Genomic DNA, 24,567 nt, shown 5'->3' with positions numbered 1-24,567 from the left:
GAATTAATACAAAGTAGTGAGAATGTACAGAAGGTATTTCTAGCTCTTCATAAGTTAAAGGAATCATAAATAGTAAAATAATATATTCGTTTAGGTCTATAAACTCAAGTTAAATTACATTCATGTGAGTTTGTGAGCATAAAATTATTTATTTATTGATTATTTCTTTTTAAAATTAGTTTGTTTAATTTTATTTATTTATTTATTTTTATTTTGGAGGTTAACTGTGGTGTAGACTCTTTATGCCTTTTTTTTCAATACTACACTAACAAAACAACAGGACAAATTAGGACAAGACAGACAAACTGTGCATTTAAATACAAATAACATACATTCAAATAAAAAAAACAACAACACAGGTTAATGTTGAAGGTGTATTTGATGTGCAGTGCGTAAAAGCTGAACACAAGCATTACTTTTGTTAGTTTTTGGCTCAAGAGAGAGAAGAAAAAATAAATTAAACGTAGTTAATAACAATAATTATAACCATTATAAAATAAAATAATAATACTAATAGCCATCATTATCATCATCATCCTATTTCCATTGTCATCGTCATCTTCTTTTTTGTTAGTATTATCATTCAACATATTATCATCATACATATGGCTATTAAAGTATAAATGAGTCTCTAACTACAAGTTAGAACCTTATAGCTTCATATAGCTATACTTATATCTACACAAGTATAGCTTTTATAGATTGTGATTATAATTAGTTAAAAAGTTAAAAAGAAAAATAATACTAATAAAAATAAAAGTAAAAAAAGGAGTCACTTGGGTCAAACAGGTAGGGATTATGTTGTAATATGTTTTTAAATGAGCCTCACCATCGCACATCTCTGAGCCACTTCCGTGTGTAATAGTTTTTCAATAAGATACCTCAGGCTGTTCATCACCTGTTTTGTGTCTGGATTGTTCATTACATGCAAAGGTTTTCGGCCATATATGCCCTATAAGCAAAACTGAATGTGACACTCCTGATTTAAGAGAAAGCTCACAAAATTCTTTTGCAAAGAACCACTCAGTTAGTTTTGCAGCACTTTTAATTAATGTCCAATGAAAAATATAATTTTCAAATTTTTTTGTTGAAAAAAAAAAACAAAAAAACAACCAACAATTCAGATTCTTACTTTTCAAAAAGACATTCCTGCAAGAAACTTATTAGCCAATTGAATAGAAAAATTGATACTGCTTTACCACTCTCAAATATTTCGATGAAATATGATCAAGTAAGAGAGAAAAACACAAAAAAGCAGTCATGGTTTTACATAGCTTCCACAACATACTCATACTTAATACAGATAATCAGGCCAGACTGCAATATCTGTGACCAACATCTATACCAAAACAATAAACAGATGCGGACACATTTGTTGGACTTTATCACATCTGCAAAAACCACTGTACATTATCACAAATCACTTTATTGCCACTTCCTCAAATATGGAAGCTAAACTGCGAATGTTTCTAATAAACAAGGGGGCTACTGTGTATAAGGAGGTACTGAAACTAGTAATTTATTTTTGTAGTGGTGTTGCACACCAGACTGATATGACCTAAAGAATAGTTGGAGATAAGCAAGTCCCTCAGACTTGAAATGCTGATGAATATTTAGGGAGAAATGGAACATGGGGGTGACTTTGGTTGATTTGGCCTTTTTCCAATCAATCTGCCTATTTGAAGTTGCAAAAACGAGCGTAACATTGAGTTAACAAATGGCTTGGATTCTAGAAAGTTCTCCCTTTACACTCTGTTTACTGACATCATGTTTACCTCCTCATAACATCTGAAGCACAAGTAAAAACAGGATGCAGAGAAAAGTCTATACTGCATCTCATAATTTTTAGCTGCACGCATGTTAATCAGGGCAGAGCCCGAAACTGATTCAGCAATATACTTTACAATTTGCAAAATAAAAAAAACACACACACAACAAAGAGTAGCCCATTAATTTGTTTTTCCTGACTTAAACATGCAGTGCTTAGTGGAGCCCACATTGAAGGACACTGGCGAGCTGTATTTTAGGTCTGTTCCACAGTGAATCGCTCAGTAGTTTAAGGTACCTTAAATCCTCATGCTGTGTAATCTACACCTACACTTGCTCTAACTGTACAGAGACTTGTACAAAAAGTAGAGACCTTTTAAACCGTTTTGCAAAAATAAAAGAGGCTATAAATAGCACATTATTTTCTTTCATTCAAGTGGACCCTGCACGACTTACGGAATGACATACAGCATGTAAAGTAATGCGAATGCACCACAAAATGAAATGACACAGCATACGAGCTCACTTTAAATAAACGCCATATTTTACAGCATCAGATATGTCAAAGTGTGGTTGTGCTTGACACTGCAAGCATGAAATCGCCCTCATGGCACCTTGTACACCCATTAAAAAAATGCAATGGAGATCACAGTTTAAGTGCATATTTAAATATTAGAGAACACACACAGACACACACACACACACACACTCACAGATGCGTACTGCTCTTTCTAAGATCATAGACCTAGTCCAGGTTTACACTTTCAAAGAAGGCATGACATCAATACTGCATTTTGAGAAAAACATCCACAAGTCTATGGCTTACATGAGTCTACGGATTGTCTTATTCTGGGACCTGCTGAAGCTTTTTTTTTCTGTTCTTTTCACCAAACATATATGAGATCTTTGCCTTGCGCATAAAAAAAAAATCGTATATTTCTCCAGAAAAAGGGAATAGAAAAATAAAATAGAATTGTAACTTCAAAATCTAAAATAAAACTGATTACACTTTCATGGTGTCTTTTAAATATGACGCTGGAGTCAGCAGACAGTCTGCTTAGCTTAGCATAGTTAAAGCAAAACAGCTAGTCTTTCTAAAGGAAACAGTCACTTTTAAAGATCACCAATTAACATGGACTGTGCGCAGTGCTGCAGTGGTGAGCACTGTCACCTCAAAGAAATAAGGCTGGTCTGCAGTGGGGGCTGTGGTGGAGTTGGCATGGTCTCCTGTGCGTATCCCTGTGAGGTTTTTCCTCCCGCGGTCCAAAGATATGCTTGTTTGATTAACCAATCATCCAAAATGGTCCATAGATGTCCATGGATGCGAGGAGGGACATTACCCCGCCCCTTTCTCAATACCACATAATATAAGCTCCACCTTCCCTAGTACCCTAAAATGGATAGGATAAACCTAGTATACTTAAATCTCACTTAAGCTAAAAGGCAAGTAAGTGTATTTCTTAAAATAAGAGTAGTATCAGGGTACCTTTAGCTATAGGTACACACAGCCTGGTACACAGGCATGTTTTCAAAATAAAAGTCCTACATTTTCTTAGACTATACTATAAAATGCTTCATGTGTATTGGCACATATTCTTCTTCAAGGCAACATTAGACAACAATGTTAGAACGACAAAAAGCATCACCTCTTTTTGAAATATTCTTTGCGACCTAACAAGTACATCAGCACTCATTAAGTAGTTACCACAGTTAAATAAAAATACAATAATGATAATATATATATTTTTTAAAAAGACACGTTTTGCAAAGATACAGTTGAAATGAGAGGAAATAACCTCATAACAGCTATCGTGGGTTGTAAACCGTACGAAAGTCTTGAGGTGAAACTGCTGTTCCCTGCCGAACAGAGCCTCAAGTCATCATAAAGTTAGTTTGCAGCTTGCTCCCTGTTGAGTAATGCAGTCGATGAGATGAACTTTCTGTTTCGGTGATTCATGACACTTTGCATGAGCAGGTGGTTTTCAAGTAGCAATTTCAGCAAATCAAAAACAGGTTTATTCTCTGGGTTGAAATGCTCCTCGTGGCAAAGACATTCCACTGATATATGGGAGGAGGATGAGTGCGATGGATTTTCTTCACTGTGAAAATACTTGTGTGTGTGGAAGTGATGCTCCAGGATTATCTCATTATCTTTGGATGCCTCTGCTTAGTTGTTATTTACCACATACAGGCCACTGAGATGTAAACGTTTGCTAAAGAGCTTTTCAGAGTCTTTGAATTCCTTCTGTCAAGTAAAATATTAGACTGTGTTTATGTGTATAAGTTAAAAATCCATGTATTTGGCTGGGCCTCATGTTTCATTGGTTCAGTGTTCTTCATGGTCTATTATCTTTGGCCAGTGAGTGCATCATCCAGTTGACCTTGGTCTTCCAGCTTTCCCGCAAGGCTTCGTTGAACTTTACTTTGAAGTTCTTCAGCGCCTCGTCCTCTGTTTTGCCCAGCGCTAAAGAGTCCTTTTAAAAACAAGAAACCACTAATTATTAACATTGTTGTCATTCTCCTCATAATCATTAACTGCTACATCATAACTGTGGCATACCTTTAGATACTGTATGTCTTTGAAGGACGTGAGTTCAGGTAGCCCCGCTGCCTTCATCATGGCGAAGAGGTTGACAAACAGCGTCCCGTTCCGACACAGGATCTTATAGGCCCGCTCACAGTACTCCCTGAACCTGATGCAAAAGATGCAAAAACAAACACGTTTCATAAGTTAGCAGAACCCCAGAACAATCCATCCATCCTTTACTGCTTATTCAATTCAGGGTCACAAGGTGCCTGGTTCCTGTGCCAGGGTACACGGTCTATTACAGGGCCAAGACAGACAACACAGACTCCACACAGAAAGGCTCCAACTGACAGGTGGATTTAAACCCAACTCCTTCTTGCTGTAAGAGGACAGCGCTTGCCACTGCACCACTGTGCCAAAGTCTATAACTATAACTACGTACGTGTGTTAGAGTTACATGTTTTTATTGTACCTCTCAAATTTCTCACTGTTGTTTGTTCGTCCTTGCTGGATCACGTGGACAAAGTCATACGTCAGGATAAAAGGCACGCGCTCCCTGTTGATCCCGAGTTTCCGCTTGAAGTTGCCCAGGAAGTGCCCAAAATCAATGTGGAACAGCTAAAAAGCAAAGTCTCACTTTAGTCACTACGTCTGAGTCTCCCAAACACTGACTGACCTAAACAATTTGACTCCAGCATGTTTCACCAAAAAATTATTAGAATATTACAAAGCACATTTTTTTTACCAACTCCAACCAAAAACATTACACATCAATCAACAACATAATTTTGCTGAGATTCAAACGTGCAGTAAATCTTACCTGTCCAGTTTCCCTGATCATGATGTTGTCATTGTGACGATCTCCGATGCCCAAGACGTAAGTAGCTACACAGTAGCCAGCGCAGGACAGTGTGAACTCCTCTATCGCTTGATCAAGTTTGTCCCTGGTGACATAAAAGGTCACAGAAACGAGGAAGCAGAACGTGAGCGAGTTGTGTTCTTACAGTGCTTTCACACTTCTCTTATATTTCCTATATCAGCCTGCATTACACAAACGCAGCCATGAAGCAGAGTGTCATCGGTGACAGAGCATATGAAATGTTCAAAGAGGAGTTCCTGTGGCTGATTAACGCCTGATCGTCACATCCTTTCGCAGCCTAGACGTGCGGAGGGTTCATTGTGTTTTTTATACTAATTTTCTCACGCTGCAGTGTCCGGGCTAATTATCTTTGTATTCTGTGGGGCCATCAGCCTGGACACACCAACGTGAAGTACAGAGGCTTATTCATTACTTCTTCAAGGAGCTTTTAGAATAGACAAGACCTTCAGACTGTCTGGCATCAAATAAAAATCTACTCTCATTTAATGCTGCTAAAGATGCTGCTCTACTTTGTGCTGCTCTATCCGGTTTTAAAATGCTACAAGGAAAAAAACACTTTTAAGAAAACAATTTAAGTAAAAAAAAGAAAAAGAAACTACAAGATGAAGCAGTACTGTTTACTGCTCACAAGAAGTGAAATATTTATATCAAACTATGCAAGTTTTCCTGAATGGGACTGGGAATAGGATGAAGGCTTGTGTGCCTTAAACACCCTTTTTTTCATATTCTTAAATCTTATTTTCTGTCCTTCCCCTCCCCCTTCTTTTCCACATGAACAAAAATGGATAATTGATCGCAAACATATTATTGTTTTACTTAAAAAATATCAATACCCATCTGTGGCTCAATATACGCGGCTGCTTTGTGCTAAAATCAAGAGGAGTCGATGAAATGATGAGATGCCGCTTTGGAAAATTCACATGATGTTATCGCGAATTTCAAATTGAAAAACTTCTTTCTTGACACTTGACAAGTCAGCGCTGTCCTAGGAGGACTTGGGGAAGTCCCCACAACAACCTGAGGGAGGTTTATGGGGGGAAAAGGGTGCATATGCGGATTAGCTCACCCCACTCCTGCTCTGTGTCTTCTGTGTGGTTTTATGTCATGCTTGGCTGTGTGTATAATGCACCTAATTTGCTTTGCTTTTTGAGGTTAAATAGGGTCATCACCTCTACAGAGTGTCTACACCAAATAAGATGACAATCGGAGAGCTTCTGAGAGTTGCCATTGTGCCAGAGTTCATCGTACTCACTCGGGATTCTTCGATTTGAGCCAGTTAAGCAAGGCGTCCTTGTTGAAGGCAGCGGTAGCGGCGCTGTTGCTGCTGTTACGCTGGATGTTGGCAATTGTGTCAGAGTTCTTCACAACCTCGATGAGCCCCATTTTGTTCCCGGTCGACAGGCAGCCGTACGGGATCATCCTGTGTTTGCCAAGTCGAAAAATGAACAGCGTTAAGGCTGGTGGACAAGATTTCCCCGTGCACAAGAGGCAATTGGTGTAAGAACCAGCTCTTACCTGAGATCCAGACCTTCTTTCTTCCACAGATTCTCCATGAGCTGGATCATCTGCAGGGTCAGCATGTCTTGTCGAAGGTCTAAAGGTGACAAGGAGAAATTGATATATCTAATCCTAACTTTTCTCTCGCATGACTCGTTCCAAACCCACAGTTTTTATCTTCCCAGCAGATTTGAATGTGCAAACCAGCCCTTAAACTAAAACAGGCACCTTGAGAAAGGCATGTTCGACCTTCTTGTCTCTTACCATCTCCATTTTTGAAGATAATGCCCACCATGTCTCCTTCAACTGCGGGATTCTTGAACATCAGCCAGAGTGGCTTCATCTTGGAGTCCATAAATCTGCATCTATCAGTACTGTAACAGCAAAAATGCTCATGTTCATTTTCATCCTTGTACATATATTTTTGCTCAGTAACTGATATCCCTTGTGAGCTGTTGTATAAAAATGATTTTTTTTTGTCCATGACGACACTGACAATGCGCTCATATGTTTGTAGGAGGGAGAAATGAGAGTAAGTTGCTGTGATCCTGAATCAACTGAAGAGTTAATTTCTCCGTGTACCACTTAAATGTATTTTTTTTTATTCAGTAAAGCCAGAAAAGGAGCCAAAGTGGCCTTTGCAAAATCCAATAAGGAGGACAATAATGCATAAAACAATTATGCTCTCTTGTGTGCGTTTGCATTTGTGTGTTTTTCTGGGCCACTAACCAGATCTCAGAGAGGATGATGCTCGGGTTGAGTGGTGACAGAAGGTCTGACAGGGCCTCCAGGTAGGACTCTTGTCTGATACACTGCTTCAGGTCCTCTGCCGTCACCTTCTGGGAGCCCAACTTGACAAAGTCACTCAGAGCCTTCATTTTGCCCAGAGCCTCATTCTGAGTGTGTGAGAGTTAACACAGAGACTGAGAATCAGTTGAAAACACACAAGATCAAAGCGAAGGTGAGTAAGAATCAGGAGGTGATTACCTGTTTGGTTAAGAGCTTGATGTGATGGATATTTCCCCTGCAGTAGGCCTCGAGAATCAGGCCAAAGCGCAAACCCACAGATGCCACATGAGTCTCTGACCTACAATAGACACAAATCTCCAGTCAAACAAAAAGCTGACTCGATCTTGTTTTTCTTTCTGCTCCCTTTTTTCTAACTAGCTTGTATTTTTTAAAGCTAGCCCCTTCTCACTCACCTGAGATGCCAAAACAGAAAATGTCCGATCCTCCTGTTGGACAGTGCCCGTTCTAACAAGAAAGTGGTAAGGTCACAGTCCAGGTAGGACTCGTACTTCAGGACCTGGACCAGCTGGATCAGATAATGAAGCAGCTCATCATCACTGTGTGCAGAGAAATGTGGCTTATGCGGTTAACAGTCACAACACAGCATGCCTGGCACTGTAAGCTTCTGAAACAGATGTGTGTGTACCTGAGCTTTCTGAGGCATCTGATAGTGAAAGAACGAACCGCTGGGTCGGGAAAACTGTAGTCTAAGAGCTCCAAGGCGTGGATGGCAGGGAGGTCTGGCCAGTTCCTCAGTAAATTCACCATCTGAGGAGAATCCAAGAATTATTTTCTAACATGATGAGAAAAATCAAGGAGATTTTGACAATTTGAAGATTAAAGCAGGCTGCTGATGTTAATTCACAACTCGATATTTCTTTCTGCGGCAGTGACATTACTATAATTTTGCATGATTCACTGTTAAAACATTCCTTAGTTTTGAAGCTCCAAAAACCTGTAAAGTCACACATTTTCTTGCTCTTGTTACAACAAAGGTTTACTGCAAGACCTCTGTGGTTGGTAAATATTACCAACATAATATTATAAATAAATATTATATTACATAGATCAGAGCTCATGGTTGCCTGTTTTCTATAGATAGAACTTTATTTTGAAAATGTAAAAGAATGAAGTACAGCTGGCATTCATGGACGTTTGCTAAAACAAAATAAAACACCCAATATAAACTATTAGTTGTCTGTATATAAGAAACTAAGAATACATACTGATATGGATATGTGTAACTGTAAAGAATTATAGACCCTTCACTCACACACACAGATACACACTTATCTACACTACATAGTATTCATCCCAGTTTTAATAATCCTATATAGACTATCATTTCAGATGAAAAATTTGACTTCTTTGAGCTTTTTTCTGATTCGTTCACTCCTTGTTTGAAATTTTGGCCACTTTAACCCTTAAAGCTAAGCTAATCATCTGAAACAAAAGGTTTTACATCTCCAGATCGACTTACAGACATCAGTGAAAAATACAAAGAATAAATAACGCTTTACTCGTACCTGAACTACATCCTCACGCTTATTCCACTTGGTGATGAGGAGGAGCTTGGACAGACTTTCAGGATAATGATCGCGGACTTCGGTGCGGAGCTTCCACAGGAGCTCTTTCTCGTCCTCGAAAAACTCGGTGTAGTTTTTGTTGTCCATGAATTCTTTGAGCTTAAAGTACTACAGAGAGCACATGATCCACACACAAAGTTATTCAATTTTCTGCTTTAAAAACAAAACAAAAATTCTAACTATGTAAAATTTGTCACATGTGAGTCCTACCTCGTCTTTAGTGGCTAAACTTAGATCACCATTCCTCTCCATGTCACATATCTGAAAACACGTGAGGATTATTGCTTGGACTGACTGTCATCAAACAAAGATCCAAATATGTGCTTCAGCCTCAATAAACATGACACAATAATTCTGTGTAAAAATCATAAAATGACTTCATCATTAAGGAAAATGTTTTTTGGTATAAACTGAATGTATACAAATCCTATAAATTTCATTTAACTATATTCCATTAAATTTAATAAAATTTTACACTGTACTTCACGTTAGTTCACCTTTTTTTTTTTAATTGTAACTTTTTTTGTGTAGTCTTTTGGGAGATAGTACCTTTTCAAGTGGAGGGTAGTAGAGGGGGTGTGGCCGGATGTTGGGAAAATGAATGAGAAGTTCAGCGGCGCTGTCCACATTAGGGTTCTTCTCAACAGTTCCCATCGGGTTCAGCAGGTCACTTTTCTCATCTGTGATAAAAATATCATATATGAAATGATGAAATGTTCCATTTGGTGGAATCTTCTTCTCAGTTTTTAGTCTTTCGTCTAAGAAAACCACTCCCCCGCCTGGCAAACAGGTACTTCAGCATCTGCAAACAGGCTATCTTATTGCATCATAAAACACAAAATGTGTCACTATGTGTGATTTGGGCGGCAAGACGTGTCACTCTGGGCATTTCAGAAGCTCTCTGCGTGCTTCAAAGTGTTGTGGAGGAGGTGTTTTTTAAATTTTTTGAAGAGGATGAAAATGTAAGAAGAGGCAAGGCTGAAAAGTACCAGGAACACACGGCCATGTGGATAAGTGGAACTCCCCAGTCTTCAGCTGGTCCTTGTAGTCAAACACCATGGTGTTCACCCAGGCTATTGGACAATCCTGAAAAGACAAAGAGAGAAACTTTATTGTTTCACTTCACACACCATCTTCAAGCTTGAGGATCTTGGAAATGGTTTAAAAGATGTACAGAGGAAAACGAACCTGCATAGCTTGCAGCCTGAGCTGAATTATGTTTCCTCAGTTGTAATAAAATCATGTGCAATACTTGGGCAATACAAATCTTTTATATTTCAAGCTCTTTCCTCTCTGAAGATAAAAACGTTTGACTGAGAAATCTTTTTTTTTTTTTTGCATCATAAAAAATTAAAATCAAGATTCTCTAAAGGCAAAGCTTTTTTATTCTTTAATCTAAAATGCTTTGAATAATTAACCATCTCCTGCCCAACATGTGCTTTATTTTAAAGGTTCACTTGAATTCAAAACTTTAATATTCTAATTGCAATAAACACTCTGAACCTTGATTGCGGTATATTTAATTTAATTCACCGTTAGACTTAGAACCGCCTCCAAAAACATGACAATAAAACGTTAGGAGAATGATTCGTTTGTATTTCTAACTTCTAAAGTTCTCTATAAAAAGAATTTGGGTTCCAAGAAATCAGTAGAAAAATGACTTCCATTATTTCAGTGTGTTAAAAACAACAAAAACACAGTTAACACATTCAAGTTAAAAAAAAAAAGAAGAAAAAAAGGCAGTGCACATAAACAAGAGCGGCTAAAATAGCTCAACTTCCGCCAGCCTTTCTGCCGTCTGGCTGCAGGACTTCTCTTCCAGGCAAACAAAGAGAGAAGTGGCTCAGAAAGCAGAAGTGGTCTTAATGGCTATAAAACACACCTGGGCTACATGTTTTGGAGGTCTGCACAAACTCGAGCGCACAGCTGCTGCGTCGCTTCAAAACAGAAGATACTGCGACTACAGTAAAAGGGGAATTTGTTGTTCTTGTTCACTGTACCTTTCATTGTATACAGGGGAGGTTTGTGGGGGCTCTTTCAAATGTGGTATTTGAGTGTACTGCCACCACTGTAGCAGCTGTGCACCGTCCTGAACAGGACATATTTTATATTCATTTATATGACATAAAAGGAGCTGCTGCAAGAAGCTGCTGAAGCCAATCAGCATCCAACTGAATCCAACTTGCTTATAGTTAAAGTAACATATTAAATTTTGCATGTATTAATAAAATGAGAGGTCATTTGTTTGCTAGTAACATGCCGAGTGGAGCTTTTTTAACAAACATTTGTCATTTCGACCATAAACAGAAATGTGTATGGCATTGGTGTCAATTAATTAATTTTATCAAAAGTATGTTTTTTCCCCTCAGGTTAAAAGTTTAAAAATCTCTCTATGCTGGAAACTTCTTGTTATATAGAAAAGAAAAGCATAAATTCTCTTAAATTACTAATAATTAGTAGCTGCTCATGAATTTCTGTCAGTTGAATGACTGATTCAGCAGTTAATGTAATAAATGTTTTAAAGATAATTGGTGCATTAATGTCAGATCAGGTGTTATTGTCATTAGTATCTACATTTTGTGCTTTTTTAAACTATATTTTTGGGCCTTCCTTGTGTCAGGACACAGGGGAAGACACACTGTAATTGGATTCTGGGCGGATCTGAACTTTTTGCATTAGCCAAACAAAATACAGGTGTCCTGCTGAACCCAGTCAGCTAAACCAGCGTTCAGTTACTGACTGGATTTTGGCAAACAAATTACTCTTTCTTGGAGTGTTTGCCTCGCAGACCTTCAGGTGTCCTGATCAGCCTTAATTTTTCAGTTTAACAATTACACTGAAGTGTCGCCCTGGTATCACATACTTCTTAGTCAATACTAATTATTTTCAATGATGGAGCTGTAGCTAAACAATTAGTTTAAACCACAAATTATTATGATTTTTTTTGTTTAGAAATAAAACTTCATCATAAGCGGTAAAGCTTTGTGCAAACGATTACAATGCTTTTTATATTATCACCATTATTACTATGTGCTCCACTCTTCAAAATGTAATTTCACATCATTTTTGCATGCTTTGCCAGCCATGTATAAATGTATGCAAAGCTATATATAAAAGCTGTCTGTCATGCTTATTGTTGTAGGCGCACGTGTGCCTTTGTGTGCAGTGAGGTTTCTTTGTTTCATATATATACACACACACACACACACACACACACACATATATATATATATATATATATATATATATATATATATATATATATATATATATATATATATATATATATATATATATATATCCTGTGTTGTGTTTGTTTGCCTAAAACATCAGTGAGAAGTAGGTCTTTAATCCTCAGTTTGATATATATCTTTTATAAAAATGTAGCCGTTTGCGTGGCCCATTAGTGCACTCCTTCACTCATTCAATTTTTGTCGTAATGCGATATACTAGCAAAGAGTCAATCAAAGAGAGAGTTTGTCTTCTGCTGCAGCCCTTACAGCAGAATAAACCTTTGAAAATGCAGCTGAACAATTGTTAAAACAGCTAGAAGAGTTGCAGGTGTAAATCCAACTACATGGATTTAATGTGTGCACTTTTCTTGTGCCTTTCTCTTTGTTGGCTTTTCTGAATTCATGCTTGTTAATCAAAAAAATGTTGCAAAGCCCTGCTGTAGATAAAATTGCTTTGTAATGTCTTAATCCCCCTCCCCCTCTAAGCTGTCAGCGAGCATGTAAATTTAGAAGGTTCAGTGTATATATATGTGTGTGTGTGTGTGTGTGTGTGTGTGAGAGAGAGAGAGATGAGGGCTGTGAAGATGAATTTAGAATTCCTTGAAAATGTTAGCCAATTCCTTCCTTCCTTGGACCGATGTGCAGATAAAAGGGCTGAAGCGGATGAAGTGTTAACCGCAGCCTTGCCACTAAGCACACTTGCACAACCCGACGCAGCAGAAACAACAGACCCACACAGAAGCTACACGCACTACACACAAGAGAGGAAACAGATCTGTTTGTGCTTGCGAACAAATTCACACCACCAGCCCAAAACACTGGCCTACTCAATCGAACGAGTAGTACGCTGAGACCCCAAAAGCATCACGAGTTACTGACACACTCACCGCTTTCTTGTTCTTCTTTTTGGTGCCGCGGGGCTTCTTGGTCTTTTCAATGACGCCGTAGAGCGCGAAACACAGGCGGCTCATGCGGGGCAGGTCGGCCACGTTTATGTCAAACTCCAGCTTCTGATTCCACAGCGGCTCGGAGCTCACTGTCACCTCCGAGCTCGTCACCACCTTACAGAGCAGCTCGCTGCCATGGAACAGACCAGCCTGCACTACAAGCTGCAGGGGAACCACAGATACACAGTAGTGATTAGATGGAGGCAAGACATGTGGTTTGGAAGCCGAAGACTTTAGCACTTTAGTGTGAAGGTGATTGTTTGTGGAAGATTTACAGACTTCACGAGATGATTCAGAGTTTCCTGTGTAATTCGAGCTATGAGTCAAAGAGTTTACACATTCGTAAGCGCAAACAGGTCTCCGTGCAGAGTCAGACACAAATGAAAAAACAACCGCCAGAGACGTAATTTAATACTGCACGACCATTAAGCTCCTGCCTTTCGCCAAATCAAGATAGTCCGAATTAACATTTACAAAATATATGAGCTGATTTCCCCCCTTCCCTCCAGGGGTTGTGTTTTCAAACCTCTGCTTGACATCCACAGACATGACTGATAATTATGCAGCAGGAAAAATTAGTCATGAGTCATGATGCTCTAAGGCAGCAGCACCCAGGAGTGCACTTGCACTTAATAACCCATCCAAACAGTAATGTAGTTAGTTATGAAACAGAATTACAAAGACAGACACACATTAACAGAGTTCCCACTCTTTCTTTCACTCTTTCTTCTGACACGGAAGGGTGAGCATGGAGTATCAGCGGATGTTTCCACATCCTTTGGCTGTTCTCGTACGCTCACTGACAGTTGTCAAATTTTGAGATAGGTCAGGAGCCCGTCTGCAATAGTAACATGCAACGCCTTCAAAAAAAGAAGTGCATTTGAAAGCGAAAGAGGGAGAGCATGTAGTCTGTCTTTTTTCTTAGAATCTAGGCCTCAGAATGAGACGTAAAAACCAGATAGACACTCCCCACTTCCTGTTTTGAAGTTTTAACCAACCGCCTTGATGAATTATGGGAAATGTGTGGTCTGTACCATGTGACCCCCCTTGTCATTTACATGTCAGCCCCGCTGTTCCTACAACTGAAATTGAGATATTGGTAAACAAGTGAATGCCACATTTCATTGAGCAGCAAAGTGAGAGAAAACCCACGCAAAACCACACCGACCTTCATTCCCTCGTCTGCGTTGACTCGTTTGCCTTGCACCAGGTGAATGTGGAAAGGCTCATTGATGGACCACAGAGAGGAGGTGTTTTGCTGTAGGAAGAAGTCAGAGGAAAAAAGGGAATTTAATTTCTCACTGCCTTGCATTCACACGGTTGCTCCAATTTCCTGTTTGGCCACAACTCAAAAAAACGAAAAGAGGGTAGACGCAAAGTAACATCTACTTTCAAAAGAAAGTTGGGGGGGGGGGGACTTTCTAACTGAAGACAACTGCCAAAAGATTTTTAGCTGCTTATCTGACGAGCTTCAGATAAAAGTTTCAAAACATTATAAAACGATATTTTTTATTATGCTAAAGCAGTTCCAACGTATGCTGCATGCGCAACTACAGCAAATGAAAGACAAGCCGTCAGATGTAAATTATCTACACCGAGCTGCGTGGCTTATTTCAAGTGTGCCAAAGTCCGCAGGCTAGTCGAGTAACAACTGCAAGAAAAGAGAAAAGGGGGAAAAAAAGAGCATGTGCTCCTCTTTTAATGAACGACAGCTACCGCCTGACCTCTTACCTTCTTCAGTGGCAGAGGAGGAGGTCTGGATAAGGAGCGACTCTTGTACACCTGGTTGCACATTCTGCCCTGCTCCTCCTGACATTTGGTGACGGTGGAGTAGTGCACCATGGTGAGGTGGGGGTTCTGGCCATTTCTCAAGCACGAGAAGATGTACTGAGCAGAGAGACAACAGAAGATTTACTGGCACAGCCATCAGTCAGTTCACCCACAGATATTTCCCAGTGTTCTGATAGCGCTGGTTAGCTCCTGAAGGCTGTTCATTTGCTGTAGGTTAATGCAGCTCAAATCTCATTATGTGTGGATGGATGCAGTTCCTTTCTGCAGGGCTGCTATACAGATATGAGTCACCCCTGCAGGTAGTTGGAGTTTCAAAATCAACAGTGGAGTCTCCGGCCACCAAAATCTTGACTTACCCTACTCCTAACCGACAGTCATTTCAGTTATTATGGACCCACCTGCACAGGCTGAACGCAGACAAACGACACTAAACAGAAACTCGCACACATTCACAGAGAAAACAACAGCTTGTCTAGAATATAGAGAATGCAATTCACAGTTTCAACAAAGATCAGCAGAGAAAGTCCAACTTTTCACAGTTCGTTTTTCAGTTTGTGAATAAATAGATAAACCTTCATCTTAAAGGCGCTGTGGGTTAATATGTCAAAGAGCATGTGTATTTTTTTTTAAAGACGGATGCTGATATGAAATCAATTAGGTAGAATAGTTCATACTGAGTCTAGCACATGCCCACAGGAACGAGGAGGATAAAGGCCCCCTAGGTGCCCTCTGAAACACTTCTTTGTGGCAAAACAGAAAGAAAAATGACATCTGTGCTGATTATTTGTTAGCACATTTTTATGTCTCTCTGCAACTCGTCTAGAAGCGAAATACAAAAGCTATCATGGCAGAAAATGAGCCTGAAAGAAAATTGGACTCTTGGGAATTATCATCCAACAAAAACACAAACCCAAAATAAAATTTGACAAACCTACACAGGATTTGCCTCAAAGCCACAATACGAACATCTAAAATTTCTAGTCCAGAATTTGGTTAAAAAACAAAAATGGGACTGAGTCATTAAACCAACAAAACCAACTGTGAAAAAAGAGAAATAATTAAAGTGATAAAGTTAAAAAAAAAATTCTATGCTGCATTTTCACACAATTTTCTGCTCCAAGAGTTTATTTTATTCGATTAACTCACTTTGAACTGACACAGTGGGTGTTTCCCATAGATGAAATCCCACCTCCCGTTGACCTGTAAGGTGTAGTCTTCAGGTTCCTGTCGCATTAAGCGGAAAACGGTAGCCTTCTTCTTCAGAGCGCTCTTCATCAGAACCAAGGGGAGGTCATGAGGGTCCTGCTGTAGCATGAAGCTTTCCTGTAAGAGCAACAGACAACATCATTCAAATAAAGAGTACGGCTTTACAGAAAATCTTAAAATTGCTGCTTGTTCCTGAGTGTTGTTTTGAAGGTAGTGTTTATGGTGTGGGAGGGGGCTTTCCAAAGGTGATCACATTTACTTAAAATCACCTCCACAATGTGTCTGCACAAGGTGGAACCACAGTTTTTCCAATCAAAGCTACTTTGCTTTTTGCGGGTTCCCTGCTGCCCCATCATACCAGAACATTAAATTTGATTAGTTTGAACAAACTGGACTGTATGACTCATGACAACTTAAAAAAACAACAACTGATGAACTCACGTCAGAAGCCTCAAACTTGACATTAATGAAGATCTTCTTGATGTTTTTTGTCTTGAGGCTCTGCGGCAGGGAGCAGCATGGCTCCAGTTCACATGGGAAGCTGTACTCCATCCACTTCTGCCAGGGCAGACTCTGTCGATCTTGAGCCTTTTCTTCGCAAAACGCCCTCATCTTGGTCCGAAACTCATTTACCTCGTCATTCTTCTGAGCTTCAAACTCATGCAGACCTGGAAAGTTGGTTAAAAAGTAAAAGGAGAACTTAGCTTATCATTTAATTAACTGAAACACGAAAAACGTTCAGATGAATAAAGAAAACATAGAAAAGAAATTATGCCATCAGAATAGCAAATTTTCCCTGACTAAATCTATAAGAAACATAGGCTAAAATGTAACAATGCTATTAGCCACGTTTAGCTTTAAGTCTGTATATTTGAAAACTTTATCCCTGAATTTTTCAAAAGTTAATTACACGTAAAATATGAGTGGAATCATATTATAACTATCTAAAGAATAATTATCATTCCACTCATAATATATTCAGAATACATGAGAATATGGGGGGGTTGCTAAACAAATAAATTAGCTTTAGCTAGTTAGCCTAGCCGAGCCCTACTTTTTCAGGTTAGCTACATTAGCTTATAGTATCTTTGGTTAATTCACAGAATCATTATTTTTAATTACTGTGAACCTACTGTAAAAACCAGAAATTCCTACAGCAGTGAAAAAACAAGAAAGCTTCTGTCATTTAATGATTACTTTTGTGTAATATGAACGGCAATGGCTGTAAAACCTATATCTCAAATTTAAACCTTCACATTTTTCAAAGCTGTGAAGCGGGCCAGATTGAAATCTCTGCTGGTCAGATTTTGGCCCCTAGGCTTTATATTTGACATTATTGGCTTATAGCTAGCCAGCAACCTGCTTTACTTGTAAAAAAAAAAAAAAGACGATTAGCATCGTGGATATACTGTAACTCAGAAAGAAAATGCTTTTTTGTTAATAGTTCCTTCTTTTGAGCAAAGTGTTATTCTGCTAACTTTATAGTCTCCGAAAAATAAGAATACTTTTGTTCCAATTAGCATTTTAACTCTGCCAAACCAAGGCTTCAAAACTACAACCACAGCAACTTTTCATCAGTTCTCATGCTGTAAGTGTGCTGTGGCACTTGTTGCAGGGGTCTGGATCAACAACTGAGCAAAAGAAGACATTTTTGTGGCACTAAGAACATAGCAGAGCCACAGTAATGGTGACAAGTGGATGAGATCAAAGCTGCTGTGCAAACATTAAGACGTTATCAGGATGAGTGTTGCAAGTCAGAAACTCTCATTTCATTTCTCTTTTTTAAATGCATACAGTCACTTGTTCTGTCTGACTCTGAGAAATCTAGTAGACTGGGCAGCAATTCAGGGGACTCGAGCCAGACTGGAATATCTCTATAGCTTAATGACAAGAACTCTTCTCTGTAATCATGACTGATTTAATCTCATAGAACAGTACCACAAACCCTTAAAAGCAAACAACAAAAAAACAAACAAAAAAACCCTCTATAGACACTGCAGAGGCCCACCTTTGCCAATTAACAGGCTGATTTGGGCGTTGGTGAGTTTCTCCACCCGGTCGCCCTCCCTCGCCACCAGCCTCAGAACACACATGAAGGGCCGCACATCACTTATGCGCCTCGATTCTTCCTCCAGCTCTTCCCTTTCCGCCGTCTCGTTGATGCAGGTGAAGACGTATCCATCAGGATCGCCGAGTCCACAGAACAGGGCCTCACTTCTCGCATTTTTCCAAACCATCTGAAATAAGAGACAAGAGGGATAAATGAACACAAGAGCCCCAGTTTTGATGAGCTGCCATGCCCAGTTTTCATGAAAAAAAAAAACAAGACTGTCCAGTTACTGTTTTCAAAATTAAAACAAAAGCAAATGATCCTCTGATTAATCTAATGAGCTGAAATAAAGCAAGAAAATCATTGTTTCTAAAGCTTTCCTAAAATTCCTAGTGAATTAGCAATGACTGGAGGGCCATTTCATCTATTAATCATCCTAACAGCATCCATGAGTATCATTACCTAACGCAGCTAAATCAAACAGCCCGTAGTGGCAGAAGTGTTGGCCCGTTCAGCAGCACGTTCACATTTTAACAGCAGATCTGCTTCGGCAGAGTGCTGGCTGTGTTTCCCAGGGAGGAAAGCTGCAAGCTCCCTCTCTGTCGGAAGCATCAGAACCGGGGAGCATTGTCTGCGTTTTAATTAGTTTAATGTCTGAAGAAAACATTAAGTCAACCAATTTGTTTAAAAGCGTATTATTGTGACTGACAACAAGATTTTGCAGTCTGAGCGTCTGAGCTGTTATGCTGCAGTCAATCAATTACAGTCTCCTGGAAATACAGTGCTCTCTAATAATAGACGCAACGTGTGATTACATTACACATCCACATATCAGTGAGGAGTTGAGGTTTCAGAGACCCTTTTAAAAGCAGATGCCGATGCATGTGAGCGTTGGGTTGGGGTGGGAGGGACACTGTACCTTTTTGATGCTTTTGATGGTGTCGTTTCGAGACACGGGGAATTTGAGGAAGATCCCAGTAGGCAGCAGGAAGTCCATGTTGATCGCCTGGTCCCCCTCCTTCTCCCACTCCTCCTGCATCCCATACTTCCCTGGGGGCATGGTGACGGCCTCTCATTTACTGCCAGCTCCTCTGCTGCTCACCAGAACACGAGCCGGCTGTCCACACACAGAGCAAGCACAGCCGGGGTTAATATGTCCACTATTAACAAGTGTCCCTGCATGAGCTGTCTGCTGTTTGTTCCCAAAACACTGGATAATGCATCTTTAAGAGGTTGTAGTTGAAAAAGGAAGAGGACGTGCAGGTTGTAAATAACGTGAATGAATGGTAGCTTATTGAAGGGCCTGGCCTGCACCTGATCCCCTTCCTCCTGGTGGTGATATAAGAGCACACAGATATTTTTAAAAAAAAAAGAAGATTAAGACGACCTGAGTGCTTCTATCACGTTTACTACGTGCAGTTCTGCCTTTAATGATCAAAAGGAAATATTCAAGGGTCAAATCAGGTGAAACGGCGCTTAAAGAAACTTCAGCTTTCTGGTACATCTGCTGAATAAAATGCAAATCAGAAAAATGGAAATGTGCTTCTGCTTCCCGCAAATGTAACGAAGTGTGTGTGCAACGAGAACAAGTAGGGTTTGCAACGTAAAGTAATTCTACACTATTGATTTTCTTTGGTAAGAGGAAACTTGCGCTGTATGTGAATAACAGATGTAGGCTGACTTGTGCCCACAGCCTAAACAATGATAAATAAATAAATGTTAAGCTTTTAAAATGAAGCTCACAGGACCGGATGGATGTCAGATACGCTGTGATATATCTGTATATTTTGAAATGAAAGGCTAGAATGGAAATAAAAAGATACGGCGCATCCAATCCAACACGCAAACGTGACGCTGCGCCGTTGTCAGTAAAACTTGTGTCATGGCGAAAGCCTTGCCAACCTGTTAGCGCACACACTTGCCTGTCAGCTCTACAACCCGGTCATCTCTTCATGGCTTTCCCCCCTTTTCCCCCCGTCTTCTTCTTTTTGTTGTTTTTTATCGCAGTGAAGATGGAAGACGGAACATCACGGAGACGTGGGTCGCTCAGATCCGGCGGCTGCAGGATCTATCCGTAAGGAGGAGATGAGCAGGGTGAGGTGCTGTAAATCCGAGCGCTCGTACGGCTCCTGTGAAGCAGTGGAGTGCCTCCCTGCCTCGGTGCTGTGCGCTGTCAATCAGTGGGGCGCTGATGTTGCGCTGACCCTGACGGATGAGCGGCTGCGCGCTGCCTCACCAGCTCTCTCGCTCTCTCTCTCTCTCTCTCTGCGCGCGGGCCAAGGGACCGTCCGCCAAAAGTTTGCGCGAAGTGAAAGTACACCGCTCTCTCCACCTCCCGCCCTCCTCCTGTCTTAGGTGATGTATGTAGGAGACTTTAAAAAATTATTTCAAGCTAAAGAATGAAACAATTAACTAAAACCAATTTATAAGAATTTAAGTAGAAGCCGAATTAGTCGCAAGCAGGTATGAGGGCATGTTTGGTGTCTGAAAAGTGAGTCACTTTCTGGAACTTTCACGCTATTAACGCTGATTTAATTTCCGTATACAGGCAGCAGGGGAGCACCTGCGTGAGTAAAAGCCTGTGATGAAAGAGATGTTTAATAATTCTGTCGATGTTAAATAAGAGGAGGACTCAGTGCGTCACCGAGTCGATGGGAAACTATTATTTCTTTCATTTTGGAGAATATATATATATATATATGTGTGTGTGTGTGTGTGTGTGTGTGTGTGTGTGTGTGTGTGTGTGTGTGTGTTACAACGCGTTGTCACACGTGACTACAAAGGCAACGTGGGATTTGGAAGGTAGCGGTAGTGGTGGAAATCTTTCAAAGTAGCAATACCACAATGTGGATACACAAAATGATCCCCCCCTCCTGAGGGGAAATATTTGAAAATCTTGTGAGGGATGCAACATTTGGCTTGTTTCATTCATGAATGAGTGACATGAACGAGACATATTTTTGAGTAATAGGGACATAGTTTGTAAGCTGATGCTTTAATTTCAATGATGGTATAGAAGTTAAAGAGCAGTCCAATGCAACCTTTTTGGCTTTAAGGAGAAAAAAACAGTCTCACTTATTCTATAGGCAAACTAATTAACCAGTTATTCATGTAATAAATCTTTAGATTAATGAATGAAATCATCATTTTGCCTCTTGATTTGGCAACATCATCAAATTAGGAAAGTTTTGCCAACCTTTCAGTGAGGGTAATAAAACATAAGTAATTTATTAAATGAACAAAGATAAATTTAAGTAGGTTATTTCCTCTTTTGATTTCCTTCCACTTTTGCGAGTTTCACGAGCCAAAATAGATCAGACGAGGCTTTTAGTTTTTGGAATTCACACAGAGTTTAATTCAGTACATTCCCAGTTATTTATGTCTGAATTTATAGCTGCAAATAAATGTAAAGAAGCAGATATTTTGTGGGGGAGGAAAGACAGTAGATTCCAGCTGGCAGCCAGTCAAACATCTTAAATAACAAAATTAATCGTGTTTCTTCAGACAATTTTTTTCTTCTTCTTGAAATGTTGCCGTCTTCTGTCAAAGTGAAAATCTTGCTGGGAAGCCTGCCTTCCTGTTTTCTTATATCTGTTTAAGACTATTTGTACTTAAGCTTTACCACAATCAGTGAACAAAGACACCGCGCTCATCATGGAAGTGGCTCCCGAACCACGGCGGTTGTACTACCATAGAAAGGGGAAATGCAGGGGCCAACAACAACAGCAGCGTGACTTTACAACTGTTCACTAACTAACATTAGCAAACAGACAAAACAGGTTTTTCTTTTCTCTGAATTCTGTGCCAGACTTTTTCTTAGCAAGTCACATAACATGCAAATAAATAGATGATCTCAGTTGTGTTTGTTCAGTTTGGTTTGCAGGTGTTGATATTTCTGAGTTGTGGTCTGGTGCTGCTAGATACGTTAGCTTCCTGTTTAATGAGAGGCTACTGTCTTGAGCACTCAAGAGCTACAAGATTCTGATCAGTATTTAGAGAACACACACAAATATGTGTTTGTGAGTTCACCTCAGACCAGCTGGTAAAAAAAACCCAAAAAACAACAAAAAAAAACAGGAAGTGATTGTGCAGAAGAGAAACTGTTTGGCCAGATCGGCAGACTGAAAGCATGAATGCTTCCCACCCTTTGCCCCGAACGGAACTATTTTTCAACTACGAGCCAGAAAAACCCCTCGACAGTAAACAAGCTGCAGAGCTGAATCTCGTAAATGCGCTATTCATCTCGAATCTGATGGCAACTCAAGATTAAACTCAAATTAAGAAAACATTAGAGTTACAGTTTCGATAAAACTGAAAGCATAGCCGTTAATCAGGCAGTCCAACACATGGCACAATAAAAAAATTAAAAAAAAAAACACCAACAAAGTTTAGACAGGAAACTTTTACAGTCATCATATAAACACATGTAGTTTGATCACGTGATGTTCAGACGTGTGTGCCTTGTTTACCGTCTTTAAGCTTACCCACAGTTCTGTGGTGCATCAGGAAAAGGGTCTTGACTTCCTTTCTGTGCGTTCTTAAGAGCTCGTGCTTCTTTTTTTATTCATATGCTTTTTCTCTTATTGTCCCTCGACTTTCTTTCTTAATGGGTTGTGTAATATACGACAGAGCAAAGTGGCTTGTCAGTACTATCAGGTCCCCATTTCTGTGGTTCAGAGAAAGCCGCTGTTTAACATCGGTTTGGCTCATTTATGCGACAGAAATCCCCACCAGTTTCACATTCAGGTAGAAAATGAAAGTTTTCTTCTTTTTTTTTTTCAATCCACTAGAGAAGTCTATCACCTAGATGTGATTAAAATGTAATAAAATGTGCTGAAAAGGAGTCGTGTTTTCCAGCTGGCATAATTTAGCACATTTGGTTTTGAGTTCACCCACGTTAAAGCACGTTGTTCGCCGTCTAGTCACGATACTCAGAGCTTCTTTGCATCACTTTGACTCATAAGATTTCCCAAATGGTTTTACAGTCTGGAGCCAAAACTCTGCTGCTGCCCTTAAAGATCATCTCACGTGAGGTCAGACACAGATGAAAAGAGATTTAAATGCTACCTGTGAGTTTCGTGACTTCTCCAGACACCCAATGTAGTTTTTGTGGAACTAAAATTGAGTAAGAGATGAGAAGAGATTTGAAGATGAGCCCAGTTTGGTTGCAATAGTTGAGTAAAACATTTTAAAAAGAAGCGGAAAGAAGAGGAAACCTTACATTAAGGGTGTTGTATTTTGTATATACATTTTAATTCAATTGATTTATTTAAAGGGAACAGTGCATATTAATGAACAACATGTCACTTTTCACCTGCCAGGTCAGAGCAAAAAAAAAAAAAAAAATAGGAAAGTTAACACAACATCAGACAGTGTACAGCAGTATGGTTCAGACAGCAATATGTAAAATTACAACATGAAAATTCACAGTACAAGAAGAAAACACATAACAAAAAATAAATATAAAAACATACAGCATCAAAGATGACACATAAAATTAATGGTAACAGATCTGATTCCTCTTTAGCCAATTCACTTGTTACAGCAGCACAAGAAGAAAAGGTCAATTAGAGATATATTAAAAAATAGAAGTAGAAAAAAAGACAGAAAAAAAGCCAAAATACTATATTATGTGCACATGGTTACTATAGCTAGTACATTTTTTTTATTACAGCTGGAATTTTATTCCAAATATTATAATAATAAACATTATTTGGGGGTAGGGGATAGAATCAGAATCAGAATCAGAATACTTTATTGATCCCTGGGGGAAATTATTAGTTGAGATAGTTGAGAGATACTGATTAGTAAATAACTGGACATGAATACATGTACAAACAAAGGCAGCATAGCTCATGATAGCACTTTTTTTAGTTATCTAGAATAAAACAGGATCCAAATTGGATTGAATTAAATAAAGGTAAGCACAATAGCATCAGGAAACTCATCTTCTTGTTCTTTGGATGCAAACATATCTATTCGGTTTAGTTTAATTTAGTATTTTTCACTTGGTTAGCCCCACCTGCAGTTTCAAGGGGGCTTTTGATGCATGTATTTCACACCCTTTGCCGTGAAATTCATGCGGTGTGTCTGAATGATCTGAAAAAGAGGAAGCGTGCTGTGAAAGGATTGGACCTAAGATTAATCTTTGAGGGAGTGCACAGGGGATTCCAGCAAAGAGGATGAGAAACTGCTCTTGCTGACGGAAAATGTTCTGTCAGGCACTGTAGGGTAGACCCGCAGACCCCTACAGTCCAGTGCTTTGCAATTAATATAAGTCCAGAGAAGTGCTGT

At 39.5% G+C, this 24,567-nt stretch overlaps 1 protein-coding gene across 1 annotated transcript; it reads right to left on the bottom strand.

Annotated features, from left to right (window-relative positions):
* Window positions 1–1,027: 1,027 nt before the first annotated feature.
* Window positions 1,028–20,551, bottom strand: pik3cd (phosphatidylinositol-4,5-bisphosphate 3-kinase, catalytic subunit delta). The gene is made up of 23 exons (XM_082519312.1): window positions 20,196–20,551; window positions 19,193–19,390; window positions 18,232–18,460; window positions 16,665–16,891; window positions 16,164–16,340; window positions 14,958–15,113; window positions 14,395–14,484; window positions 13,167–13,388; window positions 10,036–10,132; window positions 9,596–9,726; window positions 9,257–9,307; window positions 8,987–9,154; window positions 8,107–8,228; window positions 7,874–8,017; window positions 7,659–7,758; window positions 7,401–7,567; window positions 6,936–7,045; window positions 6,690–6,768; window positions 6,427–6,594; window positions 5,115–5,238; window positions 4,767–4,912; window positions 4,328–4,460; window positions 1,028–4,241 (listed from the first exon to the last, which is right to left on the bottom strand). The coding sequence occupies exons 2-23, from the start codon at window positions 19,331–19,333 to the stop codon at window positions 4,104–4,106; spliced, it is 3,120 nt and encodes a 1,039-aa protein (XP_082375438.1). The 5' UTR covers window positions 19,334–19,390; window positions 20,196–20,551; the 3' UTR covers window positions 1,028–4,103.
* Between the last annotated feature and the right edge of the window lie 4,016 nt (window positions 20,552–24,567).

Source organism: Aulonocara stuartgranti (assembly GCF_965226115.1).
Source record: "Aulonocara stuartgranti genome assembly, chromosome: 20".
NCBI classification, from domain to species: domain Eukaryota; kingdom Metazoa; phylum Chordata; class Actinopteri; order Cichliformes; family Cichlidae; genus Aulonocara; species Aulonocara stuartgranti.
This window is presented reverse-complemented; position numbering and strand designations above follow the sequence as displayed.